This window comes from Thamnophis elegans, chromosome Z (genome assembly GCF_009769535.1).
Source record: "Thamnophis elegans isolate rThaEle1 chromosome Z, rThaEle1.pri, whole genome shotgun sequence".
Lineage (NCBI taxonomy): Eukaryota > Metazoa > Chordata > Lepidosauria > Squamata > Colubridae > Thamnophis > Thamnophis elegans.
The window spans coordinates 83,654,201-83,670,427 of NC_045558.1; the positions used below are offsets into that span (position 1 = coordinate 83,654,201).

Here is a 16,227-nt window from a genome sequence, read left to right on the forward strand (position 1 = left end):
ACAAAAGAGATCTACGGCAATGAGAATAAAGAGACAGATACTGTACATATAAATTCATTAAAGAGAGAGAGAGAGGGAGGGATGGACGTAGGAAGGGAGGGAGAGAGAGATGGAGAGAGAATTTACTTATTAATTAAATTTATATACCCACTCATCAAAGGTGACTTTGAGTGGCACACAATCATAGATAAAAAGCAAAGATATAAAAACACCAATTGCAATATGAAAATCCACAATGATAAATATCATAAACATCAAATAATAACTGAAGGGAAAATAAAAAATGGCACTATGAGTAACAGAGAGTTGAGTTGAGTTGAGTTTATTCAATTTGTAGGCCGCCCTATTCCCCGAAGGGACTCAGGGCGGCTGAACAAAGCCAAGGGAGGGGAAATTACAAAAAGTAAGACAAAGACAATCAGACAATACGAACAATTTAAAAGCACAACAGACACAGCAAATTCGAGTAGTGGGGGGGAACTCAACCCCAGGCTTGCTGGGACAGCCAGGTCTTCACGGCCGTCCGGAAGGCCTGAAGGGTGGAGAGGGTCCGAATCTCCACGGGGAGCTCGTTCCAAAGGGCCGGGGCAGCCACAGAGAAGGCCCTCCTCCGAGTAGTTGCCAGCCGACATTGGCTGGCCGATGGAATACGGAGGAGGCCTAATCTGTGGGATCGAATGGGTCTGTGGGAGGTAATCGGCAGAAGGCGGTCTCTCAAGTACCCAGGTCCAATACCATGTAGGGCTTTCCTAAGTAATAACTAGCACCCTGAATCCGGAGACCAATAGGTAGCCAGTGCAGCTCACGGAGGATAGGTGTAACGTGGGTGTACCAGGGTGCACCCACAATCGCTCGCGCGGCTGCGTTCTGGACCAGCTGGATTCTCCGAACACTCTTCAAGGGCTGCCCCATGTAGAGCGCATTGCAGTAGTCCAGTCTTGAGGTCACAAGGGCATGAGTGACTGTTGTAAGATCCTCCCAGTTCCGGTAGGGACGCAATTGGTGCACCAGGCAGACCTGGGCAAACGCCCCCCTGGTCACAGCCGACAATGGTGATCTAAAGTCAGCTGTGGGTCCAGGAGGACTCCCAAATTGCGAACCCTGTCTGAGGGGCATATAATTTCACCCCCCAGCCTGAGAGATGGAATACGAAGCCAATTTGTGGGAGGAAAAAACACAAGCCACTCAGTCTTGTCAGGATTGAGAGCCAGTCTGTTCACCTCCATCCAGACCCTCACATCCTCCAGGCACTGGCACATCACGTCAACTGCTTCACTGAGTTGGCACGGGGCGGACAGATACAATTGAGTATCGTCCGCATATTGGTGGTATCCTATCCTGTGCCGTCGGATGATCTCTCCCAGCGGCTTCATGTAAATGTTGAACAGGAGGGGGGACAGGACCGACCCCTGCGGCACTCCATAATTAAGGGGCCTAGGGGTCGACCTCTGTCCTCCAACCAACACCGACTGCGACCTGCCCGAGAGGTAGGAGGAGAACCACCAAAAAACGGTGCCTCCCACCCCCACATCTCGCAACTGCTGCAGCAGGATACCATGGTTGATGGTATCGAAGGCCGCTAAGAGGTCCAGGAGAACCAGAAAGGAGGCATGGCCCCCGTCTCTGGCTCTCCAGAGATCATCGGTCAGTGCGACCAAAGCAGTTTCCGTGCTGTAGCCAGGCCTGAAACCAGATTGGAAGGCGTCTAGATAATCGGTTTCCTCCAAGGACCGACGGAGCTGAGAGGCAACCACTTTCTCAACAACCTTCCCAACAAAGGGGAGGTTGGAGACTGGACGATAGTTATTTAAAACGGCTGGATCCAGGGACGGTCTCTTCAGTAGGGGCCTCACCACTGCCTCCTTTAAAGGGGGGGGGAAGACCCTTCCCGGAGAGACGTGGTCACAATTGCCTGGATCCAGCCCCGTGTCACCTCCCTACTGTTCGCGACCAGCCAGGAGGGACATGGGTCCAGTACACAAGTGAAGGCACTCACTGCTCCGATGGCCTTGTCCACTTCCTCAGGGGTAACAGACTGAAAATCAATCCAACAATGGTGCTCAAGACCCTCCCTCGGTACCTCGGCTGGCTCTGCGCAATTGGAGTCCAGGTTTGCCCGAAGCTGAGCCACTTTATCTGCTAGGAATTGACCGAACTCCTCAGCCTTACCTTGCAAGGGAGTGCCCGTATCCCTCCCTTTGAGGAGGGAACGGGCTATCCCAAACAAGGCGGCTGGGCGTGACTCAGCGGAAGCTATCAGAGCAGCAATATGGGTTCTTTTTGATGTCCGGATAGCCCGTAGGTAGGCTCTGATGAAAGATTTTAATGAGGCTTGGTCTGACACAGACTTACTGGCACCCCAGCGGCGCTCTAGGCGTCTCTTTTGGCGCTTCATCTCCCGGAGTTCCTCGGTAAACCAAGGAGCCCTCCTGGATCCACTGCCGCGGATCGGCTGTAGAGGTGCAATCCGGTTAAGGACCCCTGCCACCGCCGAGTTCCAAGCAGCGACCAGAGTCCCAACCGAATCGCGGGCGAGAGTAACAGGTATAACACCAAGCGCCGTCTGAAAGCCCATAGGGTCCATAAGGCGCCTGGGGTGGAACCACCCAATCGGTTCCTCCTCCCTACAGTGGGAGATTGGCCTCCGAAAGTCGAGCCTCAGTAGGCAGTGGTCCGACCACGACAGGGGCAAGATCTCAATGCCCCTCAGACCAAGATCACAACTCTACTGCTCCGAGAGGAATACGAGGTCAAGTGTGTGACCCGCTGAGTGGGTCGGGTCCCAAATTACTTGGGTCAAGCCCATGGCTGTTATGGAAGCCATGAACTCCTACGCCCCATCAGAGTGCTCACCGAGCGAAGGCAAGTTGAAACCCCCCAGCACCATAAACATGGGAAACTCAACTGCCAGCTCGGCTACTGACTCGAGGAGTGAGGGGAGGGCTGCTGCAATGCTGTTGGGAGGCAGGTACGTTAGCAGCATGCCCACTTGACCCCCAGGATCCAACCTCACCAGCAAGGACTCGCACCCAACAAGCTCCGTAGCAGGAACTAACGACTCTCGGATAACAACGGCCACTCCCCCACCCCTTCCTTGGGGTCGCAGCTGGTGAAGCACCTGAAAACCCTCTGGGCACATTTCGGTGAGGGGGACATGCCAGGTCTGCCCCTCGTCTAAAATTAAGTCCCGGACGAGGGGAGCCTTGTGAACCACAGACCTGGCATTTAGCAACAGCAGCCTGAGACCAGGGCCCTGACTACTTGCGCCATCTGGCCTTGGAGTGGGACTAATAGGGCCGGAAGGATCTCTGTAACATAGCGAACCCTCCTTCCCCGGTAATGGCTCGCCCTAAAGTCCCTGCCATATCTGCCTCTCCCATTTGGACCATAATGCTCCGGCCCACTCCCGCGTCCATAAGGCCCCCACCCTCCCCTTCAGCAATCGACATCCCTGGCAAGCCCTTCGAACCATACATTCTAAGGCTGGGGGTTGAACCAGGCCCCCCTAACACTTCTGCAGAGCACTCAGTGTAGGAGGTACCCGGTTATGGTCCCAGCCCTCTCAGACATACACAATCATACAACAGACACTCCCCCACAAAAATTTAAAAAACACAAATACAACTATATAATAAAAAGTGGGCACATACATACAACACAGTCATAGCCCAAGCACTCACCATACATTAAAAATGTATGGAGCACTGAGCAAGTGCGTTAGCAAGCAATAATATAGAAAAGGAGAGAGAACTGCTCCGTTCCTCTCTCTCCTCTATGTCCCGGAGAGATGTCTTCGGCCACCAGATCAAAAGTCAGTGGTGTATAAAGCGGCCATACGTAGGCAAGGATAAGATGTAAAAGTCTAGTGTTCATAAGCAGCAACCGTTCAGTCTCACCCTTCCAAAGAAGGTCAGCGGGCCGTGTGCATAAAAGTCTCCTTCCTGGGGCTGAGTAAGGGCCCCAATCTGGGGGGCCAAAGAGATACCTTCACAAGTCTCCAGTTCAATGATTACATAATCAGGTCTTAAGGACATTTCAGAATATGAGATTTTATTACACTCTGATGGGACCATTCTTATGTGGGAAGGAAGGATGTTCCATAAGATGGATGACACAGCAGAGAAAGTATATTTTCTGGGACCCGTCAAAAGTAGTACTCTATGCCTTCTCTGTGAGATTTAATAGAGAAGGCTAATGTAAATGGCGGGGGAAGTGGGGTGTCCCTCATATATCTTAGTTCAATGCCATAAGGGTTTTAAAGTTTAAACCAACACCTTGAATTGGACCCAGAAGCGAAGTGGCAGCCAGTGCAGATTATGGAGCAGAGATGTAATATAATATGGTACATAAAGTATATCAGATTATAGTCTACTGCTATTGAGATAAACCATCACATTCATCCAAATTTGATAAAATTACAGTTCCTTCCTCTGAACTCATTAGTTTAACTTTGTGATTTTTTTCTAATGTAACTACTGAAGAGTCCTTGTTATTACAATTCAATTGTTATGTTACTTAAAAATTTCCAATGTTGCACAGCTATTATTTTTGGCTGCCAAGATTAAAAAAAATAATTAATTCAGCATTTTTAACCTGGTTTAGTCCTATAAATAAATGAGTTAAAACTAGCTCTGGGGAATATTCAACTCTTTGATTAATTATAGGACTTATCTCCCCAAAGATTTTATGCACAAATGGTATCACTTTATCATATGTCCACTACAAATGAAAAAAATGACTCTTTTTTTGGACACCTCTGCAACATTTGGAATAATAATCTTGATATATATGTGCTCATTTAATAGGAGTCAAGTGTCAATGATTTTCTACTTCAGTTTTTATACTGAAAAGAATCCACTCTGTTTCCATAACGTCTGCCAATTTATCTCCTGTATGGAATTGCCAAGTATTTCAAGTTTCCTTTAAACCGTATGGTAGATGTCCTATATCTGATTGCAATAACCTACAAATTAATGAAATTCTTTTTGGTTGTTCTAAATAATGAAGTACTAAATTCTCAAAGTACAAGGTCATGTTGCCAAAGATCTGATATTTGTATTGCTAAAAAGAAATTTGAGTTGCTATTAAAAAGCCATTGAGGCTTATCACTTATTCGTTACTCAATCAGATTTCTAATGAAAGGTTACCTATTATTTTAAAATATTTTAGTATATAAATATTATATTCTCTCAAAGAAATCATAAAATTATCCTTGTTATATGTCATTAGACGAATTAAAGGGGAAGTATCCTTTATTAAAACTATATTCTTTCAAATTAGGAAGAGTAACTACTCTGTACCCAATTAGTACATTGGTGAGGAATACAGTAATTGAAAATAAATCAGTATGTCCAGGAGGAAAGGCAAAAGGGGTAATAAAAAAGGACAAACTGACTTTGGAATTATATTTGCTCTATTATTGAAAACATTAGTGATTGATTATTCATTTGACATCTACAACTTACTCATAAACATACATATGTCAATTTTATTACTGTGATAGAAAGCATAGTTTGGAAATATAACTGTCAGATCTGCTCAAATCTGATCCCTTAGCAAAGAAAGACCCTTGACTTCATTTGGTTGAAGCAAAAGGTTCTTTTACTAGAAAATGTTAGCTGCAGTAAACTCAGGCTAGCTCTGCATTTCCTGCTGTGACCATGTTTAGCCAATTGAGAACTCTGCAATGTTTTCGATAATCCACATTCTTTTTCAGGATACCTGGCCTTGAATGTTGGTACAAACTGGTTCCAAGCTTCTTTGGTCTTTATCATCTGTCATTCCCCACTCCTTATTTCCCATCATGTACACCCACAGCATTATTGTCCCTCTATCCTCCCCCACTTCTAGTCTTTGATGGCAGGATGCCTATGAGGCCCCAAGCCAAACCTGGCAGAAACTGTCTTTATATGGCTGATAGAAAACATGTGTCTTCTAATGCCTATCTATTTATTTCAGTATAGCCACATAAATTAGGTTTTGGTTCTTGGTATATGTTTGCCTCTTAAATCACTGGCATCTGTCATATGCCATTGATACTTCCTCCATTATTTTATCACTGGTAAAATGAAAGCCAACCATTTGCCATCATTATCTTCAGCAATTTAGCTGATCTTTCACATGCAATAATGTGCTATACTCTAAAAATCCTAAAAGGCACTTGCAGATATTTAGTAAAATCACTCACAACTACGGGGATGTAGAGATAACTCTGCAAAAGTGATTACTATCAAAAATTTATTTATTTGTTTAAGTTGTATGGTTGCCCATTTCAGTCAATGACTCCGGGTGGCTTATAGTTTAGAAATATATTACATTTTTTAAAAAAATGTTAAGAACAGTAAAATGTCCAACTCAAGGTATACAAGAGTAAGATAATTGGCTTGGTAGCAATATAGCCTGGAAACTGTACCACTGGCACATTCAATGTCCCGGGCTTGGGAACATAGCAAGGTTTTTAAGGCTTTTAAGACATTTTGTGTATATTAACAATTTATAATTCAGATATCAACTCTTAACAAAATTACTCTTTTAGCCTTCTCCTTGAGATCCTCCAGATCTCAAATCCGTGCAATGAATGCAGTATTACAATGGAGACTTCAGATAATTGTTGATTGGGGACAGGTTCCTGAGGGCAATTCAACTGAGTTATAGAAATAAAAAGATTAAGAACTTACTTAAACAAGTAAGGGGTTGTTTAATATAGAAGTTTCATTTAAGAGATGTTCAGCATTACAAAGATACTCATAAATAAAACACTAGGAGAGATTCCTTGTCACTAGATCAGACACAAATAACTTGCTTCCCCAACAATGGGGAGAAAAAGAAAAACTAGAAAGTCTAGTTGACTCTTGAAAAAATACCTTTGGGACAACCATAATCTGGATGACTGAGAGTCTCCATAGACATTTCTCAACAAAGCTAGTGATTTTGAATCAAGATGGCACTGTATTTAAATGAGATTGACTTGTTTGCTGTTCTGTAATATTATCTAAATAAATGTCTACTTGCTAGTTTTAGTTGATGCTATTGGAATCAGAAACCACTGATAATCTCTTTGCTGACAAAATGTGCTTGTCAAAACCTTAGATATTATCTAACCAAATTACTTTTCTTTCATAATGATAACATTAATAAGGATGGTATGTTTGTATTTATGTAGATGTAGGAGGTAATAATAGTTATTAAAATATGAGTAACTTTGCAAATAGAAGTTTGAATGTGGCTAAGGATTAAAATACTGCACTTGGAAAACTGTAAGAAGTCTGCTGGTATCTCTAACTTGATTTATTGAAAGTGAGTAAGGTTATTCACAACTAGGTAACGTTCTAAGAATCTCTGCCTCTTCGGTTCAATGTGCAAGGAATTCCAAAACAAGTAGAAAAAAAATCAGCATATTGTTTTATGGAAGTTATAATATATGAAATATTGGCTCTGCTAGATATTAAGAAAGTACTTCTTTTCATATTGTGATAATCTTTGGCTATTCATTTTGAACTTTCTCAGATTTTCCATTAAAAATATATCATTGCCAAGAGTATGCCTCACTTCTGTTTTTTGTTTTTCCCAGATCACATGTAGGAATTCCAACAATGTAGAAAGATGTTTGATATTATGAACCTCATGACTTGTTAGAAGAATTTTCAATATTTTATTAGGAATTTAGCTATCCTTGTTTTTTAAGTATTGGATAATGTCCAAATATCCTTTCATAACAGAGGCAAAAATATTTCGTGCTGCTTTAAGTTCTGGCTGAAATCTCTTTGGAGGCTTGAATGTTTTTCATGTTTTGTCATTGTGCCACTTTCAACTCCAGAGTGCCAACATTTTTATCTGCAACTCCTAATTAGGCATTTGTTTGTTCCATGGAGTTGTCCTTGGAAATAACAGTAAAAAATTAAAAACTACAGGATTTTTAAAAATAGCTATTATTCATTCCAAAATATGCACTTGTTTTTTGAATCTGAATTTATGAAGATGTATTTCAATACATTAGACCATAAAATAACAACAAATCTAGTCATATTTTTGTAAGTCACCCAATCATCACTATCATCATCATCATCATCATCATCACCACCACCACCACCACCACCACCACCACCACCTCCTCCTCCTCCTCCTCCTCCTCCATCTGTATAGGAATTGTAACGGATATTTGCAATAAGTCTGACTTATTGAAGATCAAGAAATACAAATTGTATGTTTTCTTTCACAATATTTTTACTGTTTTTTTTTCCCACAAAAAAAAAACAAAAAAACGGGCTGGAACAACTATATTCTCCACAATGAGAGCGTACTCCAAGATGAAATATTTATTAGATTTGGGCTGTTGGTCTGAGCTCCAAACTTGGCAATTTGGTTGCAAACATTTCATCACCATTCAAGGAGACATTGACAGTGTCCTTTGAATTGTGCTTGTCTGTCAGAGCACTGCTTTTTAAATATCTTTTTATGAGATGCAAATTAGTGTGAATGTTGCTTGTTTGACTTCTTCTGACTTATGTACTGACTTTGGACTATTTGATTGGCTGGCTGTTGTTACTGAGGCACAGTCTTTGATTTTAAGTATCATCTGTGTGATGTAAATTAGTGTTGTTTGTTCAGATACTGTTATATATTATACATTTATATATTATAAATGTATTATATTCAAATACACTTATTAGATTTCTACCCTACCTTTATTGTACAGCGCTCAAGCCACATGCACAATGTTTCTTCCTCCTATTTTCCTCCCGAAAACAATTCTATGAAGTAAGTAGAACTGAGAGAGAATGATTGACAGAAAATCATTCAATGAACTTCTGTGGTTGAGGGTGGACTAAAGCTCTGATCACTCCATTACAAATTTAACACTAGTACATTACACTGTAGCAGTGAAAACTTAAACATATTTAAATTTATTTTCATTAATAGATTGGCTAACTTTGTTGCTGAAGATGAAATAATGAAGGTTGGCTTTTTTATATATTTAAAATTAGATTTATAGATTAATGTCTAGCATGTATTAAATTAATATGGTCCAATGATAGATTTTTCCACAACAAATGCAGCTTTGTTTTAGGTCACTTGAATGGATGGAAAGGTTATGATTCAAAATCTGGATCACTTTTATATTGTAACACCCCCCACTCTAAATTATACTTTTTGTGTTATTATGGATACAACTTTTCAGATAATTGCAGGTTGTATTACTGATCCTTGATTGTAACAAAAACTATTATTTGCTTTGATATTCTAGACCTCTGAAACTAATGTAATCTTATATTTGGGATAACTGTACTGTTGTCTCTTTTGAAATTCCTTGTTTTTAAAAGATTTTGGAGGAGTCAATCTAGGCTCCTAAGTCACAAATTGCTTCTAAACCAAAAGAGAAAAAGGAAATTATTAAACTGTTTACACTATCTTGGGCCCAATGGATTCTAATATATTCATCAAAGATTGAATAAATAAAAATGAAAAGGCAGTTTTAAAGTTAAAAACAGAGGTAATAAACAAAATTATATTCTGAATATATTGGATAATTCAGAAAATGTTTACTAAGGTATAGTTGCAATAACCCAGTCGTTCAGTTTAGTTCAGCTCAATTTAATTCAGTATAAGAATTAGAACATTAAGCCATATTATTTAAATAATCTTATAAATGTGGGGCAGAAAAGGAGGATAATGGATCTATATATATCTTTGGCTGGGCTGCAAACCCAGTATTTGGAATTTATCAGCCAGGATATCTTTTAGACATGGGAAACAGCCAAAATTGTCATACAATACTGGAAGGATACATTTAGATTTGATCTCACTTACTAACACTGACATGGGCATTATCTGTCTTCCCCTTTTTGCCACAAGAAAGGAAAAATAACTTCTGAGAAATTAAGTAAAAGTTCATGGAATTGCCTTCCCTTTTTCTTTTTTTAATTATATTGTGACAAATTATAATAAAGATCAGTTAGGGACATTTCCTAACTTTTTCACCATAGATTTTGCTATTTGAAAACTGGTCTTCTGGGACTCAAGTGAAAGCCAAACAAAAGGGATAAAATCAAAACTCCCGAACAAGACAAGAAACTAAATGAGAATAGTGAATATATGTAACCACAAATAAGTAAATTAAATCTCATGGAAGTGAATGTGTGGGATGCTACTATATTAACAGAAAGGACCAGGAGAAAATGTCAGGAACCATCCTAGATTAAGAGATCACCTAGGGCAGTGATGGCAAACCTTTTAGAGACCTAGTGCCCAAACTGCAGCCCAAAACCCATTTATTTATCACAAAACGCCAACACAGCAATTTAACCTGAATAATGAGGTTTTACTACCTAACATAATAATAAACAAGGCAGAGTTCAGCTAATTGTTCTAAAAAAATGTGATAAATGCATTTTTATGTCCCTTCATTTTTTACCTGCTTTTGAAATATTATGTTTAGCAACAATAAAAAAAGAAAACATGTGTAATATCATTTATTTCTTTCCCTCCTTTTCTCTCTTTCTTGTTTTCCTCCCCTCCCCGGGGTGGGGGAAGGAATCCCTGAACTGGTGCTGGATGGTGGGAATCTGATGTCTGGAGGCTGACGAACCCAGGAGTAGAGCGCCAACAATCGGCTGGTTGGTGAAGAGCCGAAGACGAGCTGGCTGGCGGGGAGGTGGGGCATCAAAACAGAGGTAGCTCTGACAATGATGCAGGGTCGCATTGTGGCTCCATGTTGCAATGGGCTCCAGGAGGAGGGGACCCCTTCTCCCCCACTGTGAAGCACGCTAAATTTCACTGTGCTGCACAAGGCGCTGCAAGAAAAGTGAGCAGGTCATGGAGGCAGAAACAGCATATGTACCGCGATGAAGGTGGAATGCTATTTCACGCATTTTTTTAGTCCTGCAAACAATGATGAGAAATGTGATGGGAGTAGGGCTGGGGCAAGGGCGCAAGTGCCCACAGAGAGTGCTACCTCTGGCACATGTGCCATAGATGTGCCACCACTGACCTAGGGTATGGTTTCCCTGTTAACATCTTTAAGCTTTAGAACCTTGTGCAGCTTGTTCTCTAAAGGTGCAGGACAGCTGGATATGTATTACCATATATTGCTGTATGACAAAGAGCTGCGAGAAATTCCAAAGCAAAGGAAAAAATAAGGAGCAAGAAGTGAAAGACATGTTAAAAACATGGTTGACCCAACAAGTCTTTAGAGATAGTAATTCTGATTTGCCTTTATAATTTTTGTTATTATTGTTATAATGAATGTTATTATGTGGCTTTTATTGTGATGTTTGTGATTGTGATTAATGTTGTCCAGATTCCCAAGATGGAGGGGAGTGTATTCCAGAGGAGGAGGAAATATTTAAATTTTGATAGTTTGTGTCGGAAAAGGAGGGTAATGATTTGTAGAGCATATCTTTTATGATCTAAGAAGTCTGCTTTAGTGTGGCACGATTTCTGTGTACAAGTGAGGCACAATAAAGGAAATTGCTTAGAGAACCTACCTTTCTTGGTTTTTAGAGCCTGATAATTATAGTTTTGCTGTTTTGTAATTTGTCTAGAAATGTGCAATTTTGGCAGAAAATACAATAACACTTGATATAATAAAATAAAACAAATAGCTGAGATCATTAGGAACCATGTTCTCTGGAATTACAAAATGGACACTAGAGGTTCCCATGTACAGCAATCCTGACTGCATGAAGATCAGTGGCAGAAATTTAATTTAAAAAATTCAGAGATGCATAAGGGATTCACCCGAATGTGTTGGAAACAACATTTTATTGTGATTATCTACCTCTACTTAATTAAAGATGTGATGTGTAACCTATCCAGATTTAGCTTAAGATTTACATAAGAACAAACAGTACACTTAGAAGAAATGCTGAATAGATTTTAAAAAATTATGAATCCCAGTGTAAAAAAAAGTTATTTATTTCATCATATTTATATAGTCATTCATCTCCCATAACCTGTAATAACATATCTTAATTATCACATCAAATTAGCTTTCATCAACCACAGTAATAATGAGGAATCCACTATTATAATATCTCCCAAGAGTTAAGCAGATAAAAATGTAACATTTTTGAATTACATTCATGATACTGTAACTTTACTTTTCAGAATAGTGAAGAAGAAACAAAAGGATCTACTGCTTTGGGGTTATTTAAGGTTAATTGAAATGATAGGAATGTTGGATGGAAGAGATCATTCTGACTTATACTTCATGATCCAAGAGTGGTGAAAACTCTTGGATCTTATTTGCAGGAGATATAAAGCAATTCCTTCTGAAGCACAACACTGAAGAATACTGGGCCTAGGACAGAACCCTGAGGTACTCTGCTGCATAGTTCCCTTCATTTAAATAGAATTCCATTAAGGATCACATGTGAATGCTTTGTTCAGCCAGCTATGAATCTATCAGGTGATGATGCTGTCTGTTCTACATTTTTCTATCTTACCAAGAAGTAGGCTGTGGTCTATTTTGTCAAATGGCTTACTGAAGTCAAAGTATACTATGTCTACAATATTTCCCTCATCTATTAATTTAGTCACTTTGTCAAATAATGTAGTAAGGTTTGTATTTTGAAAACTTCATATTGATTTCTAGTAATAGCTTTGCTTGTTTACAGGTAATCACAGATCCACTATCTTATCTTTTTCAGACTTCCCACTTATTGATGCCAGGCTGTATATCTGTAGTTTCCTGGGTCCATTTTTTCCTTTTTAAAGATTAGAACCACATTAACTTTTTTCCAGGCCTCTGGTAGTTCCCCAGTGCTCTAGGATCTTTAAAAGAAATGGTTTAGTGGTTCTGAGACCACCTCTGTCAGCTATTTCAGAATGCTGAGATACAATCCATCTAGTCCTGGTGATTTGAACTTGTCTAGTAGATATGTGTTTCTAAATCATTTTCTTGTCTCTTTTGACTTGTATTCTTATTCTGTCTTTTATTGTACTACTTTTAATAAATTGGACTATTTTTTAATGTGTAAAGGTAGCTGCAAAGAATGAATTGTACAATTTTGATTTATCCCTACTATTAGTCCCTTGCCATCTTCTCCCATTAGTGAACTGATCATTTTCTTGACTTTTTTCTTACTTTTTAAATGTTGAAAGAATTTTTTTAAAAAATATTTTTTATATTTGTTGTGAGTCTTAATTTATTTTAAAGCTTAGCTCTCCTGACTTTATCTTTGCAGATTTGGGCTATTTGTTGGTATTCTTTACATTTTTTAATACTTTTTCTTTTATCTTATTTTTGTTTTACAGAAGAAGAAATTATGTTTAAATGTCTTCAAATAATATCAGGAAAAGTAAATTATAACATGAGTTGTAAATTGCTAAAAACCAAAATATCATTTTAATTGCTTGTAATTTGTGATAATTCTCTGCAACAGACTAAGTAGTTGAAGTTTGAAGATTTTAAAATAAGGATAAAGCAAATTCCATATGCTTCATTAGCAAGATATTAAAATTGGGTTGTATAATACTGCTGTTAAGCAAATTATATTCAAAAAGTACTTTCTGGGCTTGTTAACCGCTGTCTATTTATCTGCATTTTGGGGCTGGTGGTTACATTTAAATTTGAAACATTCATCTTTCTCTTAGTGCTTAGTCTATCTCATTCTATTTCCAATAATATCCAAAATATGCATAATCTATTTGAAAAGTTCCATAATGCTGCACCCTTGCTAATTATTGTGATGCACCCTGATACATTTACTGTAGATTAATAGAGATTTAGTCATTAAGAGTCTGTCTCTGTTACAAACTATTACAATACTTAAAGAGTGCTCCATTTCATAAGGCAATGTTTGGGATAATTGCCAGAGACATACGCTAAACCAATTATAAAAGAGATATCTATTTTCCACCCAAGACTTCTGATTTTAGGGAAAATAGATTGTAATGCCATTAAATGAATTTGAATGACTGCCATTCCAAATATTTCTAACCAGAAGTGAATATACAGACACAGTCTTTGCAAACTAAATTAAAGTTTGACACTGGCCTATGGAGAAAGTTTACACTCAGTCTTCCTTCAAATGATAGTTGGGTTAATAGCACGCCTGCAGCAGTAATAATCATTAGACAAGAAACTCAAGTCATATGCACCATCATGTCATATACCATCAAGCTACAATACATGCAAGTGAAAATTATTTTTGACCATGTACTGTACTTAGTTTTTTTAATCAATTATAACAGCATGTTATAAGGAAAATATGAATACATATGTGGTATATATTATAGAGTGCATGAATGCATTTTAATTGAGCTCCAGTAATCAAATGAAATTCAACTAAAATTGAACATCCCCAAAGAGGAAACATTTAAACCGAATACCAATGATGCCAAATAAGCTCATGGAAAAGATATAACGTGGTTCGTTCGTTCCTTTGCTCCCACCATTTAAATAGTTATATTTACCAAAAATAGTTCTTTTATATACTTTTGTCCATGAAGCTACATTTCTTTTAGGCATCCTTGAAACAAAAACCAAACTATTTTGTTTACATATATACGCTAACATTTTTAAATTTAACAGCTAGACGGTACTTAACAATAATTTAATACAAATAATTTAAACGCAATGAAAATGAAAATTTAGGCAAATGAGAAACACATACACCCAGATCTCCTATTTTTATGCCTCCCACTTTGTTCTAAAAGAACTTTCTATTTTCTAGAGTTTAAAAAGAACCTTGTTGTTCAATGCACATGGCTCCAGGCAGTACAGTGCCACTGATAAGTCTTCCACAATAAACAAGGTTTATTGATTCATTGTCTTGTTCAAGACCCACATAAGATATTGCTTTTCTGAATAAACCTGTGCAAGGATTATTGATTCATTCCCTGAATCAAGACTCACAAAAGATACTGCTTTTCTAAATATAACTTGGGCAAAATTAATTATTTTTAATTTCTGAAGTAGCACAATGTACTGAATCAGTAGACTTTAAGTAGACCTGGAGGATTAATCAAATCAAATCATTATAGCCATTAAGCTAGAAAACCTGAAGGATTGTAAAGCAATAATCCATCCTCTTATGAGCTATATATGTTGAATGACACACTCTTTTGAAATTCCACACTGGATTTGAATGAGATAGTTTTCAAACTGAAAGAAGGATAATAGAGAGATGAGAAGCCAATGGAATGTTAGAACATAGAAAAATATAGCTAGAAAGGATTTGGGAGGACTTTTATTCCAACCCCATTAAGCTGTTTTATTTCAGCCAGACTGCATGAGATTGTTAAACAATATGCAAGAGTATGTACCAAAAGCTGAATCAAATAAAAAAAGCCTATTTATCATTTAATTCCTCAAAAGTCAATATTAACATAATATGACATCCTTTTTTGGTTTCCAAGCAACTGCCATTCAAAATAATACTGCCTCTAATAGTATTCATTTACAGCCCTTATTCACCATTATTTCAAATTCAATCTGATTTCTAAAATATTAGATTTCTAATTTGTAAGCATATGTTTCAACAATAATCATAACACTTTCATAAAATGGAGCACCATATAGTCAGTAAAAATTTATCTGCCATATTACAAGACTTACCTTCTAGAATTTGTGATGTTATGCAAGAAGTCACACAAGCTGATGGTTTCTCAAGTGAATCTGTTGAACCTGGGCTGGCACACTTGGGAATGGTAACAGTTGGGATTGAAGAACCACCCAAATTCAAGGAGAGGTCATTCCTGTCGCAAGATAAATTTCGATTTTTCAGCTCCTTTTCATATTCTTCAGCTGCCAATTTTTCCAAGTGTTTATATCTGAAAGTTAAATTCCAAAGGGATTCCGTAAAGGAGAAAAAAACTTCAGCTTATATTTGTTTATAAATGAAGCAGCCATAAAAAATATTACTTCTTAACACATGAAATAGACATCAAAACAGGCTGCTGGATTAATCTTCCAGTATTGGTTGGGTGGATGAAACAAACAAACAAACAATAATAGAATGCTGCTGAGATTTGTTTATATTACCTCCCAAAAGAACTTAAATAAAAAAAACCCAGAAAAATACTTTCAAATTTTCTATCTCCAGTTTTATTAAAGAGAGAGGGTGGGAAAAGCTTACTGCTCAGAGAAGAAAGCTCTAAAGAATGCAACTTATAAAAGTTTGGACTAAAAACTGTCTGAGTGTCTGTCTGAACCTGCTACTATTTGTTCTAAGTACAGTACACTGGAATCACTTTGTTCTACAATGGAAACATTTAAAAACATTA

The 16,227-nt window shown here is 38.2% G+C and overlaps 1 protein-coding gene across 1 annotated transcript in view; it reads right to left on the reverse strand.

Annotated features, from left to right (window-relative positions):
• Nucleotides 1–16,227, reverse strand: part of FHOD3 (formin homology 2 domain containing 3) — a 285,174-nt gene that overhangs the window by 81,803 nt on the left and 187,144 nt on the right. The window contains exon 15 of the mRNA XM_032237770.1: nt 15,560–15,774. Coding sequence (XP_032093661.1) covers nt 15,560–15,774 — 215 coding nt within the window. The remainder of the gene's footprint in view (nt 1–15,559; nt 15,775–16,227) is intronic.